Source organism: Rhipicephalus microplus, chromosome 7, assembly GCF_043290135.1.
Source record: "Rhipicephalus microplus isolate Deutch F79 chromosome 7, USDA_Rmic, whole genome shotgun sequence".
NCBI classification, from domain to species: Eukaryota; Metazoa; Arthropoda; class Arachnida; order Ixodida; family Ixodidae; genus Rhipicephalus; species Rhipicephalus microplus.
The window spans coordinates 65071763-65096771 of record NC_134706.1 but is presented as its reverse complement, the minus strand read 5'-3'; the positions used below and the strand labels follow the sequence as shown (position 1 = coordinate 65096771).

Below are 25009 nucleotides of genomic sequence, written 5' to 3'. Positions count from 1 at the left end.
TTAGAGGCAGCATAAGCAATAATATTAGTTATAAACTACATTAGTTAAGTAAGTTATTTATGTAATAGCACACGTCAGAGGCACTGCTGTTTTTTTTTTTCAGCTTCCTCTACCTCGCTTTTTATTGGCGTACAAAGAAAGACTCAAGCAGTTAGGATACATGAGAAGAGGAAAACGAGCGTCTATTTACAGGAGATTTGGTGGCACAAAAGGCTAATAGCAACATTATCAGGGTCATATGATTCATGAATAGAGCAGAGCATCAATCATCTCTAGATGGACAAGGACCCCTTCGGAACAAATAGCGCATGACAAGTGCTTATCTCGAGGTATTCGTTCGTTTTGTGTCACTGTTCCCGTCATGCTGCTTCTTTTTAAGTTCTAGACCCATAGTTATTTTTATGAACTTCAAGTACAAAGCATGTCAGACCCTTCGCGCCTCTCGTTCTTAATCTTGAAAACTAATAAACTTCGTTGACTGGCATGTCCACACGTGATAATTGCGTATACAAACTTTCTCTATCAGTGCTGTTAGGCATGCCGTGCTAACGGCAACGACTGATCGCAAGTCAACTAAAATATATAGAACTTGTTCTTCACTATCTCTTCAGTTTAGGTGATTTTGGTTGTCAACATGGACACAATCTTCATTCTCCTGGGATCGTTTCACGGAGGTTGAAGCGTGTTTCATGACAGCTGCTGTACTACAGAACCCTGTCGCGCTTGCTATGATGTGCTCTTTTCAATTTCAGTAGTACAAGGCGACTATAATGGCGTAGTTTGTACCAGAAGAGCAGAATTAGAGAAAGAAGTTTTACTAAAGAAAGGGATATCATCCTGTATGAATTAGCTTCTGTCTTCATTTTTGTAACGTTTTCTTGGCGGTTTTCACATGTTCTCATACAATGTTTTTTTTTCTTATTTAACTGTTCCTCCTCAAAGGCATCGACGTTGTCTACAACCCATACCTCAACACATGCCTTGCTGGTGGCGTTGCCATAACAGGCCTCAAGGCTAGCATCGCCCCAAGGCGTGCCGTGCAGCAAACACCTCTCCTCGAAGATTATCAGTTTGTGTCATACGTAGACGACGAGAAAGCCAGCAGCCAACGCGAATCCCAAATCCGCGAGTACGTTGAGGTGTGCTGCGGTGTCGCCCGGCGTGTCCTCGAGTCCTGCGGCAAGAACAAGGCTCAGATCTCCGACGTCATGAACGGCTTCCGTGAGGCTCCCGAGCAAGTCCTCAACCGATACCTGGAGAACCCCGGCGACAACCACGGCCTCCTCAAGATCCTGGCCACCATCCAGAAGCATACCGATGGCTCTGCCGCGTCTCTCGTTGCCACAGTTCAGTCCGCCCTGGCTGCCCACAAAGAGGACCTAGAACGGGACTTCCTCAACACGGTCCTTTACGAAGAGGACCCGCTGCGGCACCTCTTGGACGTTGTCGTCGAGAACACGAGCACCAAGAAGATCCGCGTCCTCGAACTGGCTGACGGAGGCAGCACGCTGCTGGCGCCGTGGGTCACAGACCTGCTCCGGCTGTCCAACATCCTTCTCAAGACCGACTACACCGTGGCCCACCCAGCTCCAGACAAGATCGCGGCTGAGCTGCTACCCGAGGGAACGAAGACGATCAAGTGGGACTGCACATCGGCCTCCAAGGACGGGCTACCTGAAACTGAACTGATTGTCTTGCGAAGCGTTATCCTTACATCGGGCAGTAGTCTGGAATCCCAGGCTGAGAAACTAAACTCCCTATGCAAGGAGAATGGCTTCGTCCTGCTCGCACAGCGCACGGCCCTTACTCCGGCCGAGATGTTCCTGTCGACCATCAGCAAAGTACCGCTACGTTTCCACACAAGGAAGACCCTGGAAGCTGCATTCCTTGCGAGAGGGTTTCACGTGGTTGGCCTCAAGACCAACAATGTTTGCACGCTTCTGTTGCTCCGAAAGACGACGCCTGTCGATGTCACCAAGCAGGAGGTGATCAGAGTCAAGAACACTGGCTACGACTGGGTCGAGCCTCTCAAAACAAAAATAGCAGAGTTCGAGAACAGGCCTACCGGAGAAAACGTCTGGCTCTTCGGCGAGGATGCGAACATCAGCGGAGTCGTAGGACTGACCAACTGCCTCAGGCAGGAAAGTGGAACTCATGTTAGGTGCATACTCAACGCTAGCGTCAAGGGGTCTAACAAGGTCACTGATTTCAGGCCAAGCAATCCAGAGAACAAGGAGATACTGGAGAAGGACCTTGTCATGAACGTCTACCGCGATGGACAGTGGGGGTCGTACAGGCACATAGTCACGCAGTTCCACGGACCACCGAAAGTTACCACGCCATACGCATTCCTGAATGTGCAGACGCGAGGTGACCTGTCCAGTCTTCAGTGGTACGAGTCACCGCTGCGATACGCTTCGCCATTCACCAGTGCGAATGGCGTCCTTTGCAGCGTCTACTACGCCCCACTCAACTTCCGAGACATTATGCTAGCCACTGGAAAGCTTCCACCAGATGCCTTACCCGGTAAGTAGCTACAATGCTATGCCTCCAGTGCATCTTTCTTTAGATATATAATTCTACAATTAATTTATAACACTGAAAATGCTATTTCATTGTTGGATGAATGCCACAAATTGTCATCTACGCCTAATGATCAAGCATAAGAAGGCAAATAGAAGTGGGTCTTTCCATTAATTGCACTCTTCTGGTGCGGGATGCCTGCAAAATTCGAGCTTAACTGCAACTCTCAATAGACTGTAATATTGCGTACCGACTGTAAGATGAAGAAAAGTTATCGCGTGCCTCAACTATAAATTGTCAGTAATAACTGTTTGCGTTTTACGTTATAAACCTCAGTGTGGTCCCAAGGAAAGTATTAGCTACTCTAAACAAAGCTCAGTCTATCAAGTTACGTCAACTACAGACTGAGTTATACGCTTCTCCTCTTGAGTGTTCTAAATATATAAACGGCATACAGCCAGGCGGCCCTCACTGTGGTAGCCCGCGTTGCACTATACAACACATGCTGTTGCAATGTCCTGCACTGCGCGAGATTCCCAGGTCTCCCTCAATGAAGGAGGACTGGCAATCTCTTCTTACAAGCAACGAGAAAGAAGACCAGCTACGGGCTATCCAGAGAGCCAATGACATCGCCGAGGATGTGCATCTTTCCGTCCCGTCGTGGGTGCGGCCCGCCGATGTCGCCCCTATAAGGGGGCGTGAACGTCGTCTCCGGATCAGGATAAAGTTCTTTGCCTGCCTGCTAGTACAAGGTCCCGTAAATTACGACAACCTGGGTCTCCTCAAAGGGGCGTTGACATGATCACCCAGAAATTCGTGATTTTCAGCAAAAACAATGGGTAGATAGTTCATGAAGCCTATACAGATATGAACAGTGGACTTTCCAGGAATAATTAGGTGTGAAACAAGCAGCAGAAGTCGCCAGCTGTGAACCACGCCCACCACCAGCGACCGCCATTTTGCTTGGCGCGTATGACGTCGTGGGCTGAAAAGAGGGGAGCCGTCATCTTCTAGTGTAGTTCCAGTTGCTGCAAATTATTTCATTTCAGGGCCAAGCAGAAGAAAGCTAAATGATCTTAATTTCCCACGTAGCTGACCACGGAACGATATCCGCCAGGTAGCACATGCTCGCACAGCTAGTTTCTTAATACGTCACGGCTCGCAAATGTACCAATGTTCTCCTACTCACAGGCCACTCGGGCATTTGCAAAAATATTCAATTCCAAATTGTGTGCTCGACGAAATACGCAAAGTTTTTTCAGCTTACTTGTGAATGTGCAAGGATTGACCTGCATAGCAGGTTATGATCGATAATAGGGTGTTACGGCCCTGCACGTTGACCTCTATCCATACAAACTAGCCTGAAGCATTTCATCTCCATCGAAACGTGGCTGCCATGACCAAAATTCAAGCCCACGATCTCCAGAGACTTTCCAATATGAGAGGCTGTTGTAACTCGTAATATAGTTATGCAAATTACGCAGAAATTGCTCGTTTGTTATTGAAATGCTCTCAGAAAAGTTGTGTGTACTGCCCACGTTCAAACAGGCAACCTAGCTACCTCCGACTGCGTCCTCGGTCTGGAGTTCTCCGGCCGCGACCCCAAGGGTCGCCGAGTCATGGGATCCGTGGCCTCCCAAGGCATGGCGACGGCCGTGAACGCCGATCCGGGCTTCCTGTGGGAGGTACCAGAGTCGTGGAGCCTCGAGGAGGCCTCCACGGTTCCAGTGGCCTACTCGACCGCCTACTACGCCCTCGTGGTCCGAGGCAACATGAGGCGTGGAGAATCCCTGCTGGTCCACTCCGGCAGCGGAGGTGTCGGACAGGCCGCCATCTCGATCGCCCTGTCCATGGGCTGCATGGTCTTCACCACAGTGGGTAGGTGCCGAATGCAGTGAAACTCAGACGCATCTCACTTCATCTCTCGTTTTCATGTTTGAAATTGCGTAGAATATTTTACAGCTAAACTAAATTTGTCTACCATGCACGGCTGTCGTCGTCATCGTGGTACTAGCAGAAATAGTAGTCGTAGTAGATGTCTCACATGTAGCGTGATCATGGGAACACAGCACTAGGCAAGTGCTGCGTTTTTGCGCTGTTTATTAACTGGCGCATCTTCACACGCTATTAAGTTAACATATGGTAGTCAGCTACGCCACGGTGGTCTAGTGGCTAGGGTACTCGGCTGCTGACCCGCATGTCAAGAGATCGACTCCCGGCTGCGGCAGCTGCATTTCCGATGGAGGCAGAAATGCTTCTCAGATCCGGGTGCACGTTAAAGAACCCCAGGTGGTAGAAATTTGCGGAGCCCTCCACTACGGCATCTGTCATAATCATATGGTGGTTTTTGGACGTTAAACCCCACTTGCCACACAACATATGAGAGTCATCATAAAGAAATAAAAAGAAATGTTTGTGATGATGATGCTCGGTATGATTATAATGAAGTTTTTTCTCAAGGAGTTCGAATGAATGGCATCAATAATTTTCGAAACGATGATGACTTTCTATACGAAATCTCGAGATATCAATTTGAACTTTTCATATTTAAATTATTTACAGATTTATTATGACTGTAATTGGTTGATTATGGGCAAGTGGACACGTAAGAGAGTCTTGTAATTAGGTAACTGGGCGCAGACACGGTGGAAGTGCGGCTGCACCTGACACAAATCATTTGACGTGACGTGTTTGCTGAGCTTGCAGTCACGTGATCTCTTCAGAAATCGCGTGTGACGAGGCACTCGCTGAAACGTCATTGCCTGAAGCCGCAGTCACGTGACGTATTTGCCAAGTCTCGTGCATGAGCACGTATTTACAATCAATCGGCAAATTGACGTCATCGCGTGATCTCGCTGGTTAATCGTACTCACGCGCTTGCAGGTTCGCGGTCCGACGGTTTTCAAGGCGGGAAAATGACTGAAGCTTTTTTTTAGGCTTCCATGCGCCAGAACCATGGTAGCTACTGCGCCACAGTACAAAACCGACAAGGCCATAAAATGAAAATGAGTGACTGGACATAATAGAAATGCTAATCATTGAAGGAAAGAAGTGTAATTTTGAAGGGTTTCTTTTCTTCTCTATACACAGCATTGCCACAATATTATAATTATTATCATATCATCATTAGCTTTAAACAGTGTTCTGCTTGGAAAGAAACGTTCTCTCTGAATTGGGGGAACTGAAAATGTGGCACAATGTTCCCCCTTTTATTTTTTTCACTTGTTGCACCATGAAGCTAAAGCAAAGGACGCTGTCGTAAAGAAATGCTACAGTAACTAGCCACTGCCAGTTTGACTTTTGATCCGCCAACTCGGAAGTTTTGTAAGTTTTTTTTTTAATGCCAGCGCATTTCTTAATCGAGCTATGTCAGGCATACAGCGTTGTCCGCGGTGCCACTATCTCTCTTCGCTCTTGCTCCCCCTCTCATAACAACGGCTGCGCTCGCTTATCCTCGCAACCAGAGCATGTGGTGCGAGATGGTGGAGGAGAGGGTAGGTGCACTGCTTCGCTGCTCCTTCGTTCGCCGTTCGCTCTCCTCACTGCGCCCCACTTTCCCGTCCACTCGCGCCTCACTCTCTCCCGTTCGCTGGCTGGGCGCCTCTCAAGAACATCCGGAAAAGTGTGCTCGAGACGCCGCTGTGAAATACCAATGCCGAGCCGAGTCCGCTGTTTGTTTTGTTCACTTCGTAGTATTTTAGGGACGAACCTCTTTAAGGCCTGGGTCGTGCATCTCCAAGGAGGACTTAAAAAAATTGCTGCAGTGGAAATGATTGTCCACGAATGAAGCCGCGCCTATAGCAAGATGGCGGCTGCGGCGGCCATCTTACTAGGGTCATGATAAACTCAAGGCGTTTGAAAAATATTGCTGGAGTTGAAGCTCCCGCAATGCCTCTGCCTGCAGTAGTGAAGCCCGTTTTCAGCCTCCAAAATTTGCATAAACATGCTATTTTCTGGTGGTGCCCACTTAGACATCAGGTCGCTTTCATTTGTTAGTCTAAGGGCTTCGTTATTTTAAATTGAAAGACAGTTGTTTCCGAAGAAATAATCCGCAGAGACTAGTATCGGTGACTTAATATCCAATGAAATTTGCCTTGATTTCGAGGCTTACTTATGAAAACGAGTAACACATGGACGTACCTCGAGCCCTATCTCACCCAAAAAGGTTGTCCCGTTAAACTCGTTGGGCGGGCGAGGGCAATGCCCCTTCTGAATCGCCGAACGCCAACAGCTCATCATGCTCTAGTAGGATGGCTGCCGCAGCCGCAACGTTACGGCTGGCACGGCTTCACTCGTGGGCAAGAATTTCCACTCCAGCAATTTTTAAACCTCTTTGGAGGAGTAATACCGTTCAGCAGTTAAGAACGGAGCCTTTCGATCACATGCCAAACGAGTTTAATGTAGAAATATTTTCGGGTCACATAGTGCTTCAAGTGCGTCTTAGTGTCACTAGTTTTCCTAAGTAAGCCCGAGGCAAAATTCTTTGGAGGTTCAGTCTCCTTTCTGTGTGTTATTTCGTCGGTAACAACTATCTTTTAATATGAACTAACGTAGCATTTACATTACCATATCAAAGCCACTTATTATTTAGGTGGACATTACCAGAAAAAAGCATCTTCTGTCATCTTGGCAGTGGCAAAAGCTGGCTTCTCTTCTGCTGGCAAGGCATTGTGGGAGATTCCACTCCAACAATTTTCAGGGGCGAAGCTCCTTAAAGCGGCACCCGTTCGTCCCTCGTCGTAGTCGTAGTGTGTAACCATTCTTACTCTTTGACCTGCAAGGCGGCACCGGTGGGAGATTTCTCCTGTGCGTTGTTGAACATTAAAAAATTCGCAGCGTGCGCGTTAACTAAAAGCCGAATTCTCCTGTCTCTCATTCACAATTAGCAGCCATTGGCATGTACATTGAGCACCATCTGAAAAGAAAGGTTTGCTAGGTTATACTCGGTGGGCGTAACCACCTTGGTTTTAGAAAGGTTTAGCGAGCGTTGGGCCGCAGTGCCATGAATACAGTGAGCTAGTATATACCATGAACTCGAGGTGGTTAAAGGTGGGAAGTAGACAAAAAGCGCAAGCCGTAAGAAAGTGTGTGTGTGCCACCTCTCGTTTAGTCCTTGGAATGTCCGCTAGATAGTGGTGCTTCTATATGCGGAATATATGATGAAAAGTTGCGAGATGGTGGTACTTGGAGTGTTGACTAGATGGACGAACGAACACACAGACATATGCATGGACGGACGCACGGATGGCTGCACGAACGGATGGATAGACGCAGGGGTGGGTGCATGGAGGAACGCAGGGACAGATGCACGGATGGATGTGTGGATGCACGAACAGACGCACGCACGGACAGGCGGATGGACGCACGGATGGTCACACAGACGGACACATGGACGGACGGAAGCAAGAACTAATCTACGGACGGATACTTCGCCCCACTCTATATCTGCATATCCACGGGGTGGATATCCACTGCATATCCACGGGGTGGATATGCTGCCATTTTTCTTAATGCGAAGCATTCTTTGCGAACTTCGGCAACTTTGAGAGTATCTATCTATCTATCTATCTATCTATCTATCTATCTATCTATCTATCTATCTATCTATCTATCTATCTATCTATCCGCTTACGTTTAAATGCTATAGTGGTCACCCCCTCAACATGGCGTGAACAAAAACTAGCATGGGGGGTAAGATGATTTGACGAGTATGATGCGCTGGTCAAGACATAAATAACGAAACAATCACGTCACGCACGTCGTCAAACACTTCCCGCCAGACAGTGGCACATACCCAAGAGCGGGTATGTGCCGCTGCTATGCGTGTATGTGCCACAGATGAATAACAGTATCTACACAGGAACGACGAGAACACACATGGGAAATTTTGACGCACGAGCGTTCAGAAATACCCTAGATTGCTAGCGTCGACCCGACGAATGCAAAGAGTAAATGTCAGGGTCCCAGATGGAATCGAACCCAAGAATTCTGCGTGGCAATGAAGCATTTTACCACAGAGCAACGCCTGGACTCGCAACTACTTTTCAAACAGACGCCGATCTTCGTGAAGCAGCAATAGTGTTTGCAGTGCGGCTTACCCAATTTTATAAACATTACTTATGTACTTCTTTGATACAGCCGTCACGTCGGGTGAACTTTAATTGTGGTTAGTATTCATGCACTGAAGTTGATTTATGTAGCAGTGTTTAGGGCCAGCATCCTCGCGAGCATCAGCACTTCACATCAGCTTTTGGTGTTGCTAATACGCATGTTCCAGTTGCTATCGTTGTGCAAGTGCAAACAACTGGCTATATAAACATCTGCAACTTTTCAGCATATGTCTGTGCATGCAACATTTGTACATATATTTAGCGCTATTTCATGACGTGCCGCTCAATGAAAAAATTGCAACATGATCACCTTCCCTCTGCATGCTTCGCATAACGTCGATTCCCAGGTACGCGGGATCTGCCGAATTTTTTTAATCCTCCTTGTGTGTCTGCTGTATGTAGTAGCGACCTCTTGTTTTAGCCCTTGGAACGTCCGCTGGATGGCGGTACTTGTATGTGATGATTATATGATGAAAAGATGCGAGATAGTGGTACTTGCAGTGTTCACTAGTTCACTTGGAGTATTCAACTAAAATGACGCTGTGCAGCCCCCTACCAGCGACTCTGCGTTCTAAAAAGAAGCTTTCCTTTCTTCTTATTACTGTCAGATGGTGGCATATCTCACGCAGCGCTTCTAACCAGAGGTTTATCATCTTTCAACGTTTTTCGCAGTGAAGCACAGAGATCCGCAGCCAATCTTTAATGCTAGCTTCTCATTCGTTCAAGGAAACTGAATCTCTCCAGACCGCCTTTTTGTCGGTTTCATAATTGTAGAAGCGGCAGCACCCAAGAAATTTGCGGTCCCTCGAATTATCACTATTCAACACAAAATCACGTATTATCTCTTTTAAGGGTTTACAGAGCAACAAAGTTTTTTCCCGATTTCATATAAAAGAAGAACGCTTCATGTTAAGTATTAACTTATATGAGGTTGCGTAAAGCACACAAATATAATTGTTTGAAATATTTTGCCAAACACCAAGCGAAAAAGTGTAGAGTATGTGTGGGCTACTCACCAAAAGGTTTGTTCCCCCACCGGCACTATGGCGGCACTATGGCGTACCACTAATGACAACGAAAGTTGGGACGTATGGACGGCTTACTGCTCTCCCGTAGTTGAGTACTAAGTACTCAAAATCGTTAAACATTTTTTTTCTAAACGCAGTTGGGATGTCGCTGTTCGTGAACCCTTTCACGGCGTAATATTTGTCGACACTGCCTCATGAAGTGTGTAGCCGACGGGATGGCTTTATGCTCTCCCATGGTAGAGTGCCAAGTATTCTATATTGTTATTAATTTTTTCAATCACGTAGCACAATGCACAGAACACATTTTAGTCGATACGGTATCATCAAGTGTGAGGCCTGCGGGACGACTTTTAGCTGTCCCATGGCAGAGTACCGAGTACTTTAAATTGTTAACCACTTTTTCTAAACAGATGGCGGCTTCACTCTCCAAACATGTCCATCAATTTCGGTCAACGAGGCCTCACGAAGATAGTTAACTGCTTTTTCTAAACACACCTATTAGAGTGCATTGTACTCTAAATCGTTGAACTTTTTTTTTCTAAACACAGCGAAAGGCCTTATCATCGCTTCGACAGGTTTTATTATCCACAGTTCCCGTCTTCACAGTAGAGATGGGCAAAGCGGCCTCTCACTGAATGGCTCAGCTCATTTAAGTGAAGTGGCTCAGTTCAACAGCTCACTGGTTCACCAGAGGTCAGTTAATCCGTGCATCTCTCATAAAACAGAGACAAATGGACGAACAGACGGATTTCTTATAGTTGATGGACAGACGCTTCGCCCCACTAATCATCATTCAGTCCGTGGATATGCTAAATGTGAATTTTTAGGACCGAAGCTCCTTAGACCATGGGTCGTTTCCTCCTCGGTATGTGGTATGTAGCCACTTTTAGTTTATGACTTGTTCAATAGATGGCATTGTGTGTATATGTCCTCAGGAATAGTAAAACTAGATGGCGTTAGCAGTCTTCACCGAATATTCAGGAGTCAATGAAGCTGAGTGGGGTGACGCGTCCATCCGTTAATCTGTGTGTCCAACCATCCATCAGTCCGTCCGTGCTTCCGTCTGTCTGTCCCTCCGTGCATGTTTCCGTCCGTTAGTGCGCGCTTCCGTCCGTGCGTCCGTGCTTTTGACCGCCCGTCTGCTGTCCGTCCGTGCTTTTTTGTGGTCGTCTGTGCGTTCGTCCGTGCTTTCGTTCATTCATGCGTCCGTTCGTCCGTGCTCCGTCTGGGAGTCGGTCCGTGCTTGCGTCCATCAATTCGTTCTTGCTTCCATCCATCCGTCAGTCCATGGGCTTGTCCGTCCATCCGGACGGATGGACAGGGGCACGGATGGACGGAGGGAAGCACGGACGGACGGACAAAAGCACAGACAGACGCTTCGCTCCACTCATCATTATTCACTCCGTGGATATGTGGCGATTTTTTCAATGCATCCATTCGCTCGTGCTCAGCCGTCCTTCGCGCATTTCAATCCACGCCTTTTGCGCTCATGCATTCTGTAACCCTTGCAGCCACGCAGCATGTGCCAGAAAACAACAGAATGAATTTCACTCCACACAAAATGTCTTTGGCCTCGTTTTATTGTCCTTGTTTCCGAAAATACACTTTCATCGCACGTGGTGCGACACAAGCTCAAGCGATTAACAAACAGACAGGAGATTTACATACAGATATTTTAGGAAATGAATCTCAACGAAGTGGGCAACAAAAGAAGAGGCACAAAGGAAGAAGCAAAGTGTGCCTACTCTTTTGCTGTCCTGTTCATTGGGCTTCATTTCTTCAACTATGCATCACCAACTAGTCCAACCTTCCACTCTTCTATGGCACATACGCATGTAAAATTTCACTGAAGACGAAAGTTCGCAGCAAGGTTACGAACTTACAAGACAACGTTATAAAAAACAGAACACAGCACTTGGGCTCATATAAAAGACAAAGTTTTCAAACTGACAAAATTGCAGATCTCATGATTAGGCACAAGATATGACAAACAAAATTGTGGTTGTATGTCATTATTATGAGAACAAACGGGAACCTTCACAGCATACTAAAAACAATAAAAGCAGTTGAAATACCTAAAAATAGGATGATAATGCAAGATTTAAATATGTCAAAAAACAAACTCAACATAAACGCAATATTCGACTACATTTTCAAAAACGCAGATTCTGATATAACTAGTGATATGAAAAGCACGGACAAAAGGAACACATAATATCGAAAGGTGCATGTCTAATGTCCTGTAGAATCACAGTTCTTCAGCTGTTGTGAGTGCGTGCCGATCAACTGTGGCCTTCCGGAATAGCTTAAGAACGTTTCCATCCTGAAGAAAAGTGACAACATTCAATGAGATAAAGAGCGCCGGCGACTCGTGCATAAGCGAAGTTCTTTCTTCGTCACATGGCAGTACGTCATTTCATAAACCAAACTTAGAGCCTTAGGAACACCTTTATAAGCGATGACGAGTGATTAGCCCGACACAAATTGAAAGCACACATTCAACCACGCGGCTCTATGACAATTCTAAATTTATAAATATAGTTACGTCGCATGTGCTTTGCCCACTGGTTGTTCGTACAACGATGTACACACAGCATAGCGCGCTTTTAAAATCAGTCACTTTTGAAAATATTGACTATATCCCTACTGAAAAAAAAAACGGAAAAACATGTCAGTCGGTATGAACGTAAATTGAATTTGAGAGAATGAAAACTACGACTCAAAGGGCACGCTCACCTGCCGTTCTTTTGGAGGTCAGCGCCATCTCCCGGCTATGTTCCAGAAATATTTGAGCAACAAAACACGATTTCACGAACAGCGCGAGTCGTGAAACATCACGGCGCACAAGTACACAGCAAGCGAGCACCATGAAACGCACGAGCGGAGATCGCTTTATAGCGCACGCTTGGCGAATGCCAGAGCGGAACGTCTTAACGGATTTCGAAGCCAGCTAGGTGGCCGAAAGTTCGCAACACCAACAAAACATGTCTGCAGTTGTTTTCTTTCATTGCCTACAGATGACGTGAAAGCCACGCTGAGACTGGAGTCATTGTATGTGGTCCGTAAAGGTAGCATATACAGTTACTCCAGCTCAGACTACAGCCAGCGCCTCGCAGAACACGAACGAAGATTCGCGGAACGCAAATCAAACGGAGCGGTTTGGTTGTGGTTATAAAAAGGTAAAAGAAGAGAAAAGTGAGCCCCGTAACTGTCTGTATCTTGTGCGACACCTCAACAGTAGTAGCTCACAAGGGATGGGGGTAAGGAGGAATTAAAAGAGTAGGACTAAAGAGAGAAATACGCAGGGACAGCGAGCAATGACGGAAGTAAAGAGAAGATAGGAAAGATGAAACATGGTCACATGAGTCCGAGGACGGGGCACCACTGGTGAGAGCTCTCGTCGGCGACAGGAGATGGCGTAGGGCTAATCCAGTCGGCCAGAGCTGCGCTGTCGTCGTCGTAGGGGACCGACGGCAGAAGGTGGCGTAGGACCAACCCAGTCGGCCAGAGCTGTGCTGTAGTCGGAAATCACGAGGGCACAACCGGTCGGCACGGAATCCAGCGAGCGAGTCCCAACGGAGCGGTTTTTGGATCAGTGCGATGTGGATCGGATGGATCACTGAGAGAGTGAGAGCCCAGAAAACCGCCGCTTTGAGTGAGCGAGAGAGAACAGTCACTCAGTTCGCTCATTGGCTCTAGTTGAACCGGTGAGCCGTCGGCTCCAATGAGCCGTCCAGACGGATCAGGCGGAGAGCGGGTGGCGGCGGTGGTTCAGTTAGCTCCGCAGTGAGCCGTCCCCCGAAGAACCGCCGCTCGCTTCGCTGAGCCGCGTATCAAACTGATCTCGCTCGCTGTATTCCGTGCCGACCGGTTGTGCCCTCGCGATCTACGACGTCAGCGTAGCTCTGGCCGACTGGGCTGGCCCTACGTCACCTCCTGACGCCGATCTCCGACGACAGCGTAGCTCTGACCTACTGGACTTGCCCTACGCCATCTCCTGACGCCGACAAGAGCTCTAGCAAGTGGTGCCCCGTCCTCGGACTCCTGTGACCGTGTTTCCATCTTTCCTATCTCTCTTATCTCCTCGATATGTCCTCGCTCGCTGTCCCAGCGCATCTCTCTCTCTATATATATACCTTTACTTATATCATTTTAATCCCTCCTCACCCCCATCCCCTGTGAGCTACTGTTGAGGTGTCGCACCCTGATGCAGACAGTTACGGGGCTCACTTTTCCATTCTTTTCCCTCTTATAGCCACATCTCAATCGCTCTTTAGAAAGAGAAGATCAGAAGATCTGGCTCGCTCCTGAGCTACCCATCTATACTTCACAGTTTTCAGCGTTTTAGTCTCTCTCCTTCTTCTCACGTTAGGTCTGAAGCTTGTTTACACTCTCACTCACTGCTTACAATGTCTTTTACTGAGAAATACATCACACTTGTAAACAAATATACACCAGGCATCATCATGACCTGAGCGTGCAGCCTTTTAATCGCCGAAGTAATGTGTATAAATAATTTTTGGTCACGCTACTCAATAGTGGGATGTGTCCTCTGGCCACGTTAGGTCTTTTCTACTTGAGTAATTGTACGTTACTTACCACTGATATTTATTTTTAGTGCATAATGTGCTGTATTGCAACTTTTCTATTCTGAATCCACTACTGCAATAGCCCTTTGAGGCTGCAGTATGTTGAAATATAATCAATAAATAAATGAACCTGCGTCGCAGTACGCCATTTTCACGTGACTTAACATAGGTGACATGGCAAATTTGCACGTTCCTTCTTCATCCTATTCCTCAGGTTCCAAGGAGAAACGGGAATTCCTCAGACGCCGTTTCCCACAGCTTCAGGACCGCAACTTCGCAAACTCACGTGATCTCTCGTTCGAGGACCACATACTTTACGAGACGAAGGGCAGAGGTGAGTATTTTGAGTCGTTGCGGAAGGGGCTATTGTAGGGAAATGCGTGAACTAATTATTAAGAAAACGGTGTGACAGACCATAACGAAAATACTTTGTCCACATGAACACTAGTGACGCTTTCTTTATAATGCGTCCCAAACAACTCGCCAAACTGTCGGCCTTACTGAAGTCGTGTTCATGTATACCTGCTCTATACGCATCAGTGCAACCACTCAGCGATTTACAGCGCCTACTAATCGATCGCTTTCGGCCACAATTTCTGCTAGGTTGTTTTATGTGATTCTTAAAGAGAAAAAAAGAGAGAAGTGAGCCCCGTAACTGTCTGCATCAGAGTGCGACACCTCAACAGTAGCTCACGAGGGATGGCGGATGGCGGTAAGGAGGGATTAAAAGGATAGGATGAAAAGGTAAATAGATAGAATAAGGAGAAAGTGAGGCGCAGGGATAGCGAACGACAGAAAACGACGGAAGGAAAGAGGAGATTGGAAAGATGGACATGGTCGCAGGAGTCCGAGGGCGGGGCACCACTCGGCGAGAGCTGTTGTCGGCGTCAGGAGAAGGCGTAGGGCGAGCCAGTCGGCCAGAGCTGCGCTGTCGTCGGAGATCGCGGGGCCACAACCAGTTGGCACGAAATCCAGAGAGCGAGTTCCTGCTAAGATGTTTGCGTCTCAACAGCATCATTTTCATTGATGTTTATGATGCTGCCCGTGTTGGCATCACCAATATAAGATTTGTACTTAGATCAAGATTGTAACGTAGGCTATTGTCGATGCAACAAATCACTCAGACGTTGAGATTTGGGGTTTTAGCAGAGCGTGAGGTTCGTGGTGTAAATCCCGTGCAAGAAAATGGAATCAAATTAACTGAATCGATGCCTTTGTTACGTTGAACATATTTAGCTATGAAACGCCTTAATACCATACTCAGCGACATCAAAAACCTTTATTTAGTTAAGGTGTTGTAGGATACCATAGCTTGTAATTAATCAAGCCTTGTGTGTGACAGCGAAGACCAGATTTCTTGTTTTGATGTACAAACGACCGAACGAAGCGAGTACACTACATAGGGTCGTAACTTCCGAAGGCTGGGTTTCTAGACGTAGTAAAAACGGAAGTATCAAGTGTTACGTCTTACCACTTCCTCTATTCGAACGCCAGGCGTTGACCTCGTTCTCAACTCTCTGGCCGAGGAGAAGCTACAGGCCAGCGTCCGCTGCCTGGCAACCCATGGCCGATTTCTGGAGATCGGCAAGTTCGACCTGTCCAGAAACTCCACCCTCGGCATGTCCGTGTTCCTCAAGAACATAGCGTTTCACGGCATCCTGCTGGACGCGCTGTTCGGCGACGATCCTTTTGTGGCGGACGACAAGCGCCGTGTGGTCGAGCTGGTCCGCGAGGGCATCGCCTCGGGCGCGGTGCGACCCCTGGACGCCGTGAAGTTCACCAGAGACAAGGCCGAGGAGGCGTTCCGGTTCATGGCTTCCGGAAAGCACATGGGCAAAGTGGTGCTGCAGGTGCGTTTGACCCGGTTTTCAGTATTTTCGGCTCCAAACTATAACTCCTTCTATTTATCTTCCTCTCATAGAGCATGTCACAGCTGCGATTTAGTCGTATTTTAGTGATGGAAGTGTTTTAAAAGAAGTTTTAACAGGCCGACCTAATGCGTTCAGAAAATGCACAAACAGGGCACCTTGCGTGGTTCTCTCTCTCCCTCTCAATGTGTGTGCGTGTGTGTGTGTGTGTGTGTGTGCGTCCATGTAAGGGTGTGCGGTTGGGGGTCCTCTCTGTCGACGTGCAGTTGAGCTGCTCTGAAATCATCCCCTAACTGGCCCACCTAGGTACTTTAGCCAACTTCATTACTTTATTTTACGTGCGAATTTTACGAGCTAGAGACCGGCTCTAGTGTCGCTGCACTAAATGTGTCTGTCCGGTGTGATTACGTATGAACGCCTTTCGATAACAAAATACAGAAATCGATGAAAGAGAGTACGATAACAGTTGCTAATGAAATAACATCGAAAGTAAGGGCAGAATACCTACCTCTCATATTTAAACTTTGTAATGCAACGAGTTGAACATACACGCACGCAAAAGAATACTCCTGAGATTCAACTGTCAGCCATTCCATTCCTTCAGGACTTAGTTGAAATGGCGCTACCTTTCTGTGTAGGTTATAATTGGGCATCCCGCTTACCTATGCGAACGCGTTCGGCATTGGAATGAACGACCCCGCAGCCTGTGACCACTGCGTCAGTGATGAAACGATTGAACATATTCTGCGCGACTGCTCACCGTATACATGAGTTTTAATGTGTGTAGTTATTGTGCTCGCATTGGTTCGTTCGTTGCTGGCCGAATACACTTCAGAGACAGAGTCGCTTTGCAATGCGCTCGATACATTGGACGACTGAACTCTTTCTGAAAAAAAATTGATATCATATGCACGGAGTGAATGATGAGGAGTGGAGCGAAGGTTCATCCATCCGTCCGTTCGTGAACTATACAAAATCGTCAACAAAAATCACAAACACCATCTAGTGAGCAATTCTAGTGAGCAAACTAACTAGCAGTAGCTATATACTACTACTACTACTACTACTACTACTGCTGCTGCTGCTGCTACTATGTGGTAAGAGTGCTTCTCACAACCAAGATCGAAACTGGAAGTGAAACCGACAGCGGAAAATAACCGACGAAGACGAAAGTGTGCACGGGGTCAGACGAAGGTGAGCGCGTGAGCTTCGGAACAGCGACGGGCAGAGGAAGAACGCGGCCAGCTAGCAAGAGCGCTAGGCGTTGGGCCTCAGGGGACCGAACCAACGAGCGGGTGTCACCAACCCAACCGGGACGAGCGTGGCATGTTCCTGAGGCGAGTGGCGGTTCCGGCCTGACATGCTGTTCCTGTGGCGGACGAGCGTGCGGGCCAGGGCAAGCGGCTGATCCTGTCCAGACTCGGGTCCGGCACAACCAGTCACCGAGATCGTGGCCACGGTGCCACGTCGGAGCCGGTCCGGCACAACCGCCAATTGAAGGTGCGACCTCGGTGTTGCGTCGGCCGCAGCGTGGGGTTGCCTGGTCCAGCACGAGCAGCTGATGGTCTGCTCGTGAGCTCCCGTGCACTTGGCAACCTTCCCGTGGCGAGGTTGCGTCGTCGACGCCATCGTCTTCAGCGGGAGCGTGAGTGGCGTCTTCAGCGGGAGCGTGAGTAGTGAGGACGCGTGGGTTACTCGCGGGCGCGTAGACATGAGGACTGTACGACTGAATTACGGAGCCAGTGTGTTGTACAGATAGCCACAGTGTTGTGATTGTTTTGTGTGTGAAGTCAATAGATGTTTCTCTTGTCCTTGTCTTGGGTTTCTGCATCTGAGGGCCCAAGAACCACCACAATTGGCGAGCCTGCCAGGATGGCTTATTAAAATCTAAAGCCATTACTCAGACGCAGCCTTTGTCATGGACAGGGAGAAATTTATTGCACTTGGCCGACAGCTAGGGTTGGAGAACGAGGAGCTCAGAGAGTGGGTTGAGCGAGAGTGCGTTGAAGCTCGAGATGAGCGTGCTAGGGAGCGCGAGATCGCGAAAGAAAACGCTGAGAGGCAGCAGAAGCTGTTAGAGCAGCAGCAGAAGGTGCAGGAACAAGAGCTGAAGATCCTCGAACTGAAGCTTCGACTTCAGGAGAGCGCAAGCAGGGTACAGCCAATGGTGGCTGACGAACAAGGAGGATCCAGCATGAGCGCCAGAGGAATAACAGAGGTCTGCAGTCCCCATAAACTGATTCCGCCCTTCAATGAGGCTCGGGACGACCTCGACGCGTACCTGCAGCGATTTGAACGGGTCGCCACGTGTCAAGGGTGGCCGCGTGAAAAGTGGGCTCTTTCGCTTAGCCTATGCATGGCAGGAGAAGCGCTAACAGTCATAGGCCGGTGAGATTCAACAGCTGTGCTGAATTATGATCAGCTGAAAGCGGCGCTTCTTCAGAGGTTCCGCTATACTGCCGAAGGCTACCGCGAAAAATTTCGTAAAGCGAAGCCCGAAGAAAACGAGACTGGTCTGCAGTATGCTGCAAGACTTTCCGGCTACTTTGACCGTTGGCTTGAAGTGGGGAAAACGGAGACAAGCTTTGCTAGCCTGCGAGATCTGATGATAAGTGAGCAATTCATGAAGGGTTGTTCTCCGGCACTCAGGATCTTTCTCAAGGAGAGAAGTTGCAAAACCCTGAGTTCGCTTTGCGAGACTGCCGATAACTTCATGGAAGCACAGGCGCTCACAAACTTAGGAAGAGAACGGATTCCGAAGGATCCGGGACCTTCGGTGTCCAAGCCGGAGTCCGCGAAGAAGACGGAGAAGCCTGCCAGTCGCTGTTTCCTTTGTGACAAGGCAGGCCATCGCGCAGCCGACTGCTGGTCCCGCACGAAAGGGAATACTTTCAGCCGATGCAGAGTATGCAAACAAAGTGGACACAGCAGTGACAGATGCCCCGATAGAAAATTTGGCAAAGACCAGGCATCATGTATGCTATCGGAAAAACGCGAAGACTTGACACCTGAACACCATAAGAGTGGCTACATTGTTCTCCAAGACGGCGGAACAATACCCATCGTCAATGCCACATCAAGTCGACGATCCGCGAACGTTGGAGTCGCTGACATGCCTGTTGTGGAGGGGTTCCTAGAGGACAGACCAGTGCATGTGCTTCGAGACACCGGCTGCAACACGGTCGTCGTGCGGCAATCCTTGGTTCCGAAGGAGAAGTTCACGGGAACGACGAGCCCAGTGTACTTACTGGACCGTACTGTGCGATACCTCCCAGAGGCAAAAGTCCTTTTGCAATGTACATTGTTTACTGGGGAAGTACTCGTTAAATGTATGACCGACCCATTATACGACGTAATTTTGGGCAACATCAAGGGCGCGGCATTGCCGGATACGTTACCTATGAATGAGTCAGCACCACAGCATGACCATGGCCATGTGGAAACAAGGCGTGCACCATGCACAGACTCTAGCAAAGGGAATGCTGTCAATGGTGAGCAGGATGTATCTGGCAATTTGCACGCAACCCAACCAAGATCGAATGCGGAGGAAGCGTATGAGCCACCGCATGAAGCCATGGAAAAGTGGCCCCTACCTGAAGAAGTCCTCGTGGGAAAAGCAGGAGAAGCGAAGAAGCACACTTCTTTACCTGTGATGACTCTGCCTGCTTTACAAGTGGGAAGTGAGGCGCTAAAGAAATATCAAGTGGATGACGAAACTTTGCGAAAGTGTTTCGAGGCGGTTGGCAAGAAAATCATGTCGAACGATCGAGAAACGGTGTTTTTCATTCGGGACGGAACCTTATTCCGCAAGCACAACTTGCCAGATGGAACCAATTTGGAGCAACTTGTTGTACCACGACAGTTGCGTGAGGTGGTGCTGAAACTAGCCCACTAAGGCATCTTAGCCGGCCATCAAGGTATCACGAAGACAGTAAGCAGGGTCACTGGAGAGTTCTACTGGCCGGGTGCCCAATCCGACACAAAACGCTTCGTGAAATCTTGCGACATCTGTCAACGGATGGTGCCACGCCACCTGGTGGGACGCGCTCCTTTGGGCACCACGCCTATCATCGAGACACCGTTTACGAGAGTTGGCATTGATATTATCGGCCCATTGTCACCAACATCTGAAAAGGGCAATCGCTACGTACTGACAATGATAGATTTTGCGACGCGATACCCCGACGCGGTAGCACTTCCCTCCATTGAATCGAGACAGGTTGCGGAAGGTCTCCTGGAAATGTTCTCTCGCGTTGGCATACCTAAAGAGATCATCAGTGATCGCGGCACGTCTTTCATGTCAGCAGTTATGAAGGAATTCAGCCGACTGCTTTCATTCAAACAACTGCCTACTACGCCATACCATCCGATGGCCAATGGTTTGATTGAACGTTTTAATGGGACATTAAAACGCATGATAGGGCGAATGTGTCAAGAGCGTCCGGAAATCTGGGACCGTTACATTGGTCCGTTACTGTTCGCCTACCGAGAGCTTCCCCAATGTAGCACTGGATTCTCTCCTTTTGAATTATTATATGGTAGATACGTGCGAGGGCCAATGGCTGTTCTCAAGGAGCTCTGGACGAACCCTCGCCTCGATGACGAGACCAAGACGACATACACGCATATGATGGAGCTGCGGCAACGTTTAGAACGAACCTGTGCGCTCGCACACGAAGAATTGATGAAGGCGAAGAAGCTGCAGAAAGGGTACTACGATAAGAAAGCGAGACAGCGCGAACTTGTCCCTGGTGACCAGGTGCTGGTGTTGTTACCAGCCGATGCTAACAAGCTGGTGCTTTCCTGGAAGGGCCCCTTCCCTGTTATTGAGAAACGCAGCGAACTGAATTACCTAGTAAACCTGGGCCACAAGGTTACGCTCTTTCACATCAACATGTTAAAGAAGTATGAGGAGCGCAAACCACTAAGCCAACGAACGGTTGCAGGCGTTACCACGGCGTTGCCAAGTGACACAGACGAGGTTCAGTCCGACGAAGTGCCCCATATCACATTAGAACAGACACAGGACTGGACGAATGTTACCATAGCATCGGAGCTCAACGCTGATGCACGACAGCAAGCCACAGCGGTTCTTAAAGAATTCAGAGACGTTTTCTCAGATGTACCTGGGAAGACTGACATTGTTCACTGTGAGTTGAAGCTTACATCAGAGGCTCCCATACAGGTACGACAGTACCCGCTACCTTTTACTGTCAAAGGTGCCGTCGAGGAGGATGTGAAGGACATGCTGCAGTTAGGTGTCATTGAAAGGTCAACGTCAGCCTATCACTCGCCCATAGTGGTCGTCAAGAAGAAAGATGGCACCATGCGTTTGTGTATTGACTTCCGACAACTGAACAAGGTCATACTTCCGGATTGTGAGCCGATCCCTCGCACAGATACGATGTTCGCTAAGCTTACGGGATGCAACTACTTCTCGCGCTTTGATTTTACTAAAGGATACTGGCAGGTACCTATGGCCAGTCAGTCGAAAGAGCTCACGGCTTTCTCATGTGAATCTGGCTTGTACCACTTCAACTTTATGTCCTTCGGCATCAAGACTGCGCCGGCAGTATTTAATCGGTTAATGCGAGTCGTCACCGAGGGGATTCCCAATGTGCTATATTACTTTGACGATGTGCTCGTCGCTACTGAAACTTGGGAAGAACACTTGGTAACCCTAAAGAGATTGTTTGAGCGCGTCAGAGCGGCTCGTCTAACTATAAAACCAGCGAAATGTGCGGTCGGCTGTCCGACTACCACTTTTTTGGGCCACACTGTTGGGCAAGGTATGCTGCAGACGAGTAAGAGCATTACTGATAAGATACAAGCAGCTGTGCCGCCAAGCACCAAGAAGGAATTGAAAGCCTTTCTCGGCCTATCAGGTTATTACCGCGACTTTTTGCCCAATTACGCTGAGTTGACATTTCCGCTCACAGAACTTACAAAGAAAGGCCACCCCAATAAGTTATTATGGGGTGAAGAACATGAGAGAGCGTTTCGACAGGTGCAGAATCTATTGTCCACGCAGCCTGTGCTGAAGTCACCCGACTTGCATAAGCCATTTGTTGTGCGCACGGATGCGTCTTCGCGGAGCTTAGGAGCAGTATTGCTCCAGGAACACCAAGGCCGTCTGCACCCAGTTTCCTACGCGAGCCGTAAATTACTACCCCGCGAAGCAGCCTACTCCACAATTGAAAGAGAAGGCCTTGCCGTAGTCTGGGCTGTTCGCAAATACCACATTTTTCTCTATGGCAAGCCGTTCACGTTGCAATGTGACCACCAGCCATTGACTTATATTCAGTCAGCTAGGCACCTAAATAATCGAGTCCTGCGGTGGAGTCTCCTTCTTATGGAATATGACTTTCACGTGGAACACATCCGTGGTGTGGACAACGTTGGTGCCGACTATATGAGTCGTGCGGCTTTTACCGAGCAGTGACTTATTGCCGTTGTACACAATTTTTTTATCATGTTGTCATCATAGTGCAATTGGTTTTTTTTACATCTAAACTGTGACATTTAAAGTGTGCGGAACCTTTGTTATATTCGGGAACTGCGTGTTACGTGTGTACAACGTACTGGAAGTTGAGGGGAGTGTGGTAAGAGTGCTTCTCACAACCAAAATCGAAACTGGAAGTGAAACCGACAGCGGAAAATAACCGACGAAGACGAAAGTGTGCACGGGGTCAGACGAAGGTGAGCGCGTGAGCTTCGGAACAGCGACGGGCAGAGGAAGAACGCGGCCAGCTAGCAAGAGCGCTAGGCGTTGGGCCTCAGGGGACCGAACCAACGAGCGGGTGTCACCAACCCAACCGGGACGAGCGTGGCATGTTCCTGAGGCGAGTGGCGGTTCCGGGCCGGGCCTGACATGCTGTTCCTGTGGCGGACGAGCGTGCGGGCCAGGGCAAGCGGCTGATCCTGTCCAGACTCGGGTCCGGCACAACCAGTCACCGAGATCGTGGCCACGGTGCCACGTCGGAGCCGGTCCGGCACAACCGCCAATTGAAGGTGCGACCTCGGTGTTGCGTCGGCCGCAGCGTGGGGCTGCCTGGTCCAGCACGAGCAGCTGATGGTCTGCTCGTGAGCTCCCGTGCACTTGGCAACCTTCCCGTGGCGAGGTTGCGTCGTCGACGCCGTCGTCTTCAGCGGGAGCGTGAGTGGCACCCGACGGAATTAGACTTCCGAGTAGTGAGGACGCGTGGGTTACTCGCGGGCGCGTAGACATAAGGACTGTACGACTGAAGTACGGAGCCAGTGTGTTGTACAGATAGCCACAGTGTTGTGATTGTTTTGTGTGTGAAGTCAATAGATGTTTCTCTTGTCCTTGTCTTGGGTTTCTGCGTCTGAGGGCCCAAGAACCACCACATACTACTACTACTACTGCTGTTACTACTATTACTTTTTTTTCTGTGCACGTTTCAGTGCACTTAATTCAGCAGATGCTGAGCGCGATATCCACTGCGTCATCGCCATATAATCTGGAGGCTTCACAATCGTGCCTTTTTTTATATCACACTTTCCTCTCGGAGAGCTCTTGGTCAACGTGATGATGTCGTCTTCTGGGAGCAGTAAATTGAAGTAATGCATCATGACCATGGACTCCACAAATAGCTTGTACAGTGTGTCGTTGCTACGCATCTGTCCGATTCGGCACGTTTTCGATAGAAATTTATTTTGTCAGCGCCTTCCACAAATCGCGAGTTTTCAATCTTAGCCCAACCGTCGGCTATAATTAAAACATCCATCCTTATTAAAGATGACTCTGCGACGTGCGCCTGCCTCGTCTGGCTGTAACACCACGTTCCCTATTTATGCTCACCCTGAGAAGAATCGCGGCCGGGCAACAGGAGGGATACGACGCGCGTTTCGTCTCCCTGGTCCAGCCGCGATGCTCATTAAGCCTTTAACATGCGACGGGACGATGGCGTTAGCCCAAGCTCTGCATCCAATCAGAGACGCTGTTCTGGTCATCACACCACTTCCCATGGTTATGTTTTCATCGTTAACTACTACAGCTACCAAAAGCGTTATTTTATTAATTGATCATGGACGTTAGTCGTCGGCATGTAGATGTGCCACCAAACATCAACACGGGTGCATCAGTGTTAAATGGTACTGAAGCTGCCAGACACCAATAGACATTGTGCAATCTTACTTATATCAGTGTACAGTAACCATACAAACACTTCTCTTAAGATACTTTTTACTTACGTCTTGTACCAATTCTTACTACATAGGGATCAACCAACTTTTCTTTTTATTTATCCTCTATTTCTGTAATCCTTAGGACCCCTAGTTTACCATCGCTGTCCAGGGTATAAGACTGATTACTAGTACCAGAGTGATTGTCCTACTTTTCCTTCATCCATTTCTCTCTTTCTCACACACACTCTCTCTTTATCTCTCTTTCTATTTCTTAACATTATGAGATCAAGACGGTGCCAGTATTCACAACGAGAAGAGATTGATATGTGGGGTTTAACGTCCCAAAACCACTATATGATTATGAGAGACGCCGTAGTGGAGGGCTCCGGAAATTTAGACCACCTGGGGTTCTTTAACGTGCACCCAAATCTGAGCACACGGGCCTACAACATTTCCGCCTCCATCGGAAATGCAGCCGCCGCAGCCGGGATTCGAACCCGCGCCCTGCGGGTCAGCAGCCGAGTACCTTAGCCACTAGACCACCGCGGCGGGGCACAACGAGAAGAGAGAGAAAAGGCTATTTATAAAGAAAAAAAATCGATACCCAGCGTCTATTCTCTTACATACAACATTACAGGGAAATGATGGAGGGGAAAAAGGGTCACAGGAAAACTTTACGCATGAGAAGGCGCCAGAAAAAACATCACTTGTAGAACTGTTACTGCAGTTCAACTGAAAGGGAG

At 48.5% G+C, this 25009-nt stretch overlaps 1 protein-coding gene across 1 annotated transcript in view; it reads left to right on the top strand.

The window, feature by feature from the left end:
* The window catches only part of LOC119179201 (fatty acid synthase), a 124919-nt gene that overhangs the window by 82481 nt on the left and 17429 nt on the right, over positions 1-25009 (top strand). Inside the window, exons 16-19 of the mRNA XM_075869229.1 lie at positions 943-2526; positions 4072-4401; positions 14465-14584; positions 15745-16100. Of these exons, the coding sequence (XP_075725344.1) occupies positions 943-2526; positions 4072-4401; positions 14465-14584; positions 15745-16100 (2390 nt within the window). The remainder of the gene's footprint in view (positions 1-942; positions 2527-4071; positions 4402-14464; positions 14585-15744; positions 16101-25009) is intronic.